This window comes from Monopterus albus, unplaced genomic scaffold (assembly GCF_001952655.1).
Source record: "Monopterus albus unplaced genomic scaffold, M_albus_1.0 scaffold126.1, whole genome shotgun sequence".
Classification (NCBI taxonomy): Eukaryota; Metazoa; Chordata; class Actinopteri; order Synbranchiformes; family Synbranchidae; genus Monopterus; species Monopterus albus.
In genome coordinates, this window is record NW_018128006.1 from 1462668 (window position 1) to 1469094 (window position 6427).

General features: G+C 41.8%; 1 protein-coding gene across 1 annotated transcript in view; it reads left to right on the forward strand.

Annotated features, from left to right (window-relative positions):
* Positions 1-6421, forward strand: part of vstm2la (V-set and transmembrane domain containing 2 like a) — a 56920-nt gene extending 50499 nt beyond the window's left edge. The window contains exons 3-4 of the mRNA XM_020612642.1: positions 1375-1419; positions 5853-6421. Coding sequence (XP_020468298.1) covers positions 1375-1419; positions 5853-6314 — 507 coding nt within the window. The 3' untranslated portion in view covers positions 6315-6421. The remainder of the gene's footprint in view (positions 1-1374; positions 1420-5852) is intronic.
* Positions 6422-6427: the final 6 nt, after the last annotated feature.

Genomic DNA, 6427 nt, shown 5'->3' on the forward strand with positions numbered 1-6427 from the left:
TAAGCGGAGGAAAATGGATAGATGGATGGATGCTTTGGGTCTTCATTTATAAAGCTTCTCTGATTAATTTGTTATCAGACAATTATTTTCATATCTTGTGGTCTCAGGGCAGCAGCATTCATTTGGAGCCTTATCATTAAACATCCAAGGCCAATATAAACCCATTCTATTTTGGCCTAAAAAAAAAAAAAGAAAATCAGCTAACCACTTGTCAACTTTGTCAACTGTTTAATGATACCTCATATAGGGACTGTAGAGAGCAGGTCAGACTGTAAACCATCTATCCATTTTCTTCCGCTTATCCAAGATTGGGTCGTGTTGGCATCAGGTTCAGCAAGGTAGTCCAGATGTCCCCTCTCCCTGGCAATATTTTCTAGCTCACTTGGCGGGATTCCAAGGTGTTCCCAGGCTCGATGAGATACCTGTATGTAATCTCTCCAGCGTGTTCTGGATCTATCCTGGGATCTTCTAACAGTTGGACATGCCTGGAAAACCTCCAAAGGGAGGTGCCCTGGAGGCATCCTGATAAGATATCTAAACCATCTCAACTGGCTCCTTTCGATGTGAAGGAGCAGCAGTTGTACATCAGCCTAGGAGGGAAACCGATCTTATTCTTTCAGCCACTACCCACAGCTTGTGACCATAGCTGAGGGTTGGAGCATAGACTGACTGGTAAATTGAGAGCTTTGCCTTTTGGCTCAGCCCCTTCTTCACCACAACTGTCTGGTACAACATCCACATTACTGCTGATGCTGCCCATATCCACCTGCCAATGTCACACTCTATTTTACCCTCACTCATGAACAAGACCCTGAGATACTTAAACCTCTTCACTTGGGCAGCAACTTACTCCCAACCTGGAGGGAGAAGTCCACCGGTTTCTAGCAGAGCACCACGGTCTCAGACTTGAAGTCTAATTCTCATCCCTGTCACTTCACACTCGACTGCAAACCACCCCAGTGCATGCTGGAGGTTACAGTTTGATGAAGCTGGTCTGAGGACTGTAAACCATATGAAGTAAATGTAGTTAAATGTTAAAATGGGACTGATGGAAGCCAAAAAGCTGAAGAACTTGGTAATCCATGCACATTATACAGCCATTTGATTCAGTGTTAATGTAGAAAATAATAGTGTTTATTAATGCAGCTGTGGAATAAAAAATAAGAAATACAGTCTAGAAGCTAATTATTGATTGTAAATATTATATGGACTTGTAATGTCTAATGGTCAACATTCATGTAAGACCACATTGTGCCCACTATGATCCAGGTAAACACATTATCATGTTACATTTAGAACACCAGTTAAACTGTAATCTGTTCTAAAGGATTAACATTCAATCTTTTCACTTGTTTCTTTCTTTGTTTTCTCTAGGTGGCTCCAGAGGAGGAGACACCAAAGGATGCTACAAAGATAAGTGTGAGTTAACTACTATCTGCTGTCATTCTCTTAGAAAAGGCTTATGTTTATGAAATCAGTCACAAAACCCTTATGAGTACATTTAAGTTTCTTCAGATGTTGTACTTCTGCTGTATTATACACAAGGATCTGACTTGTACTCGATGCAGCTCTCAGTGCAGTGAACACTTCAGACAACATACACAACACATTTGCTTTATTTCTGATGGGTTTGTAGGATCACAATGTCAGGCAAAGAGCAGACAGCGCTAGTGCTCATCTGAAGCAAGCGTTCTCCCCAAGGGTTCTCCTTGATTTTAGGTATCTCCTCTGGTATGCATAGGCACTTTTAGTAGCTCTCCATGGTAAAAACAAAAAGGGGGGATGGGGGTGGTCACTGAGAACAACGTCTGCACATTGCCTCCACATCAGTCTATTCCTCTTGCTGCCAACTTCATGATTGCAAAAATTTGCAACAATGCTACAAGATAATCATACAGTTGATGTAGAAGTAAATAAAACTGAATATAAAGTTTAAAAGATAAGAACAGAATATAGATACATTTAGATTTCTTTGTGTGTGCAGAAATAAACAGACATCAAAAACATGAAGCATCTCTCCTTCCTCCCAACAGGGTAGCTGCTGTTGATATACTGTAATGAAGGCACCAGCTGTGCTTTGGGTGACTGCTTAAGTGTGTGTGTGTGTGTGTGTGTGTGTGTGTGTGTGTGTGTGTGTGTGTGTGTGTGTGTGTGTGTGTGTGTGTGTGTGTGTGTGTGTGTGTGTGTGTCCGCGTGGAGTCGAACACTGCAGGCTGTACAACTGAAAAATCATCCAGCTTTCTGTATAGAACTGATGTTGGCCTGCATCCATGTAGTCAAACAAAGAAACATGGTAAATGCTCACACATATGCAGACACAGCGGTACGCTTTTACATCCAGTCACATACACACACACATACAATCGAGGACCTACTGGTGTCACAGGGAGAAAGTGGGTGATAAACGAAGTTATATTTATATCTTTGTGTGTCACATCTCATGATGTCCCTTGACTCTCATCAGCTCAACAGTGCTGCTCTATGAGCTTGCAATATCTTTTACCTTTGTAATTTCAAGGTCACAGATAGAATTTGTTAAGTGGTACCTTTTGAGGGTGTGTGAGTGATTGGCTGGGAAGAAGTGCAGATGTGGAGTGTGTCCAGGCTATACAACAGAATGGATTTCAGTATCACATCTATGCTGTAGCGCTCCTATTCTTTCTTTGTATTGCGTCATGCCCAGAGTCTAGCCACCAACATGTTGAGCCATTTCTCTTTTAAGCAGCTTGATATGCATTTTGTGTGTTGTGGTTGTTTCTTGTAATGTAAAACAAACTGCTCAGGGACTGCAGATGAAAACTGACATTATGTTATTGTTAATTAGTATGTGTTGTCCCTCATAAATAAATGATAAGTTAAAGTAAAGCAAATAACTGGAGCCAGGAGACGGTTAGCTTAGCTTAGCGTGGCATAAAGATTGGAAACATAGGGCAACGGCTAAGTTACTGACTTTGTCCAAAGGTTTTTGAAAAACATTACTAATGAACACATTAAATCTCATTAGTTTAATCTGTCCAAAGGTATAGAAATGTCAAGTGCTGATTTATCGGAAGTTGTGTGCAAGACTGTCCTGGCTGGGAGCAGTGACTTGAGACTCTGTTGTGTTCCCTGGAAACCTCACGGTGATGACAAGACTACATCTGGCACATAAAACTACAATTTTTTACCCTTGGACAGAACATGGTTAGCTGTTTCCCCAAATTTTATGTTAATGTAAGTAGACTTCTTTCTACTTCATGTGACATTTAGCAAAGCATGCTGCAAACTAAACAACACTAATGGGTTTACTGTAATGAAAAATGTCTCTAGAAGTTGTTTTTCTTCCTGTACAATAATTATAAGCAATGTAAAGTGTCTATGTCCAGAACCAGTGGGCATGTTGTGACTGGTAGATGCATGAGTGAGTGCATTGTTTGCTCCCACTTATTACCACTCAGCCAGTTTATCTGCCAGACAGCTCGAGCGACTGAGAATCTGTGAGACAGTTACAGGGTAAAAGGCTCCTCTTTTATTGTTGTTGTTTTGTGCATCTGCTGTGATGCTGCAGGTATTTCACTTTGAAGGCTCATCTTAAGCTACATATATTGGGCAAAGAATATGAGGGACAGGCTGGTAGATAGATATGGACACATGCAGGAGCAAATAAAGGACAGTGAAGTAAAGGTAGAAAGGAAAAAAACAAAGCCTGCAAAAACCATAGCAAACCTCAAGACGCCATCAGAGGTTTTGTTCATTAGCCTTACAACATTTAGACATTAAACTGATAGTGTGACGTTTGGGGTTTGTCAATTGTCAGCTAATTAATTAATGTGATGGTTTAACTATTAGTATGAGTATTAGTAATATTCCTGCAATATTTCAAACCACATTTGTATTGTGCACTCTGTCACAGCACAGTTAGATTCTGGTAAGTTGACCATGGAAGAAACAAAGCTGTGCTTTCGGGAAATATAATGTAATTCCAGTTATTTCGCACAGTTTTCAAGGTTTTAGCCTGAAAACTGAATAATTGGGCGTGCAAAATTATTCAGCCCCTTTACTTTCAGTGCAGCAAACTCTCTCCAGAAGTTCAGTGAGGATCTCTGAATGATCCAATGTTGACCTAAATGACTAATGATGATAAATAGAATCCACCTGTGTGTAATCAAGTCTCTGTATAAATGCACCTGCACTGTGATAGTCTCAGAGGTCTGTTTAAAGCGCAGAGAGCATCATGAAGAACAAGGAACACACCAGGCAGGTCCGAGATACTGTTGTGGAGAAGTTTAAAGCCGGATTTGGATACAAAAAGATTTCCCAAGCTTTAAACATCCCAAGGAGCACTGTGCAAGCGATAATATTGAAATGGAAGGAGTATCAGACCACTGCAAATCTACCAAGACCTGGCCGTCCCTCTAAACTTTCAGCTCATACAAGGAGAAGACTGATCAGAGATGCAGCCAAGAGGCCCATGATCACTCTGGATGAACTGCAGAGATCTACAGCTGAGGTGGGAGACTCTGTCCATAGGACAACAATCAGTCGTATACTGCACAAATCTGGCCTTTATGGAAGAGTGGCAAGAAGAAAGCCATTTCTTAAAGATATCCATAAAAAGTGTCGTTTAAAGTTTGCCACAAGCCACCTGGGAGACACACCAAACATGTGGAAGAAGGTGCTCTGGTCAGATGACACCAAAATCGAACTTTTTGGCAACAATGCAAAACGTTATGTTTGGTGTAAAAGCAACACAGCTCATCACCCTGAACACACGATCCCCACTGTCAAACATGGTGGTGGCAGCATCATGGTTTGGGGCTGCTTTTCTTCAGCAGGGACAGGGAAGATGGTTAAAATTGATGGGAAGATGGATGGAGCCAAATACAGGACCATTCTGGATGGAAACCTGATGGAGTCTGCAAAAGACCTGAGACTGGGACGGAGATTTGTCTTCCAACAAGACACTGATCCAAAACATAAAGCAAAATCTACAATGGAATGGTTCACAAATAAACATATCCAGGTGTTAGAATGGCCAAGTCAAAGTCCAGACCTGAATCCACTCGAGAATCTGTGGAAAGAACTGAAAACTGCTGTTCACAAATGCTCTCCATCCAACCTCACTGAGCTCGAGCTGTTTTGCAAGGAGGAATGGGCAAATATTTCAGTCTCTCGATGTGCAAAACTGATAGAGACATACCCCAAGCGACTTACAGCTGTAATCGCAGCAAAAGGTGGCGCTACAAAGTATTAACTTGAGGGGGCTGAATAATTTTGCACGCCCAATTTTTCAGTTTTTTATTTGTTAAAAAAGTTTGAAATATCCAATAAATTTCGTTCCACTTCATGATTGTGTCCCACTTGTTGTTGATTCTTCACAAAAAATTACAGTTTTATATCTTTATGTTTGAAGCCTGAAATGTGGCAAAAGGTTGCAAAGTTCAAGGGGGCCGAATACTTTCGCAAGGCACTGTATAATAAAAAAAGGACATAGCACAATCTTCTTCTTCCAAATAGAAAGTTGAACTAATAACCAATAAAATGCAATCTTGCTTAATTATTTGTTTAATAATGGGTTTGGCCAACAGTTCTTCTGAGTCCTCCTGTATAGCTGATCATACTGTCAGTTCACTTTATAAAACATCTGTACTTATGCTGCAACATTGTAGTTTTAGGTTAACTTTTATCCTGTATTTGCCACTTGTGGTCAAAGTGAAGAAGAACTTTGTCACTGTATGATAAACATACAGCTAAACTGCCATCTCTCTCTGTGGTGCAGCATCAACAACAGATTGGCCATTTTTCTGCAAAAACAACAAATGTGGGTAGTGAGACCATGACTTTTTTTATCTCATAATTTCTTCTTTTGCCAGGTGGTGAAGGTTGTAGGAAGCAACATCTCCCATAAACTCCGCCTCTCCAGAGTCAAGTCATCTGATGAGGGCATCTACGAATGCCGTGTTATCGACTTTAGCGACCATGCAGGTGCCCGCCACCACCGCGTCAGAGCCTACCTGCAGGTGGTGCCAGAGAGGGACATCGTCGACAGTGATCACAGTGACAATTTCGAGGCTGTGGATGATACCAAGAGAGGAGTCGGGTTCGTAGACGGGGATGGCGTGGAGTCTCACGGTAGCACCAAAGAGCACACACATGGCCATCACCAGAATCATGGGCATCACCAGGAGCATGGCAAGCGGCTTTCGTCGTCAGCTCACCACAGCCACAGCAGCAGCAGTCAGCAGCACAAGGAAGGCAGAGAGCTGAGGAAGAGGGACGTGGACAGTAACCACAGCCACAATGACTGCACCAACGAACCGAGCTGTGCGCTCTAGATGTCGGCTTATTACATGTGAGTGACAGAGGATTACATAACGCAATGTGTGTCACAGCATAAAAAGCTATTCTTCCCACACAGTGCAGGTCTGTGTACAGTCCCAGAGTCTCT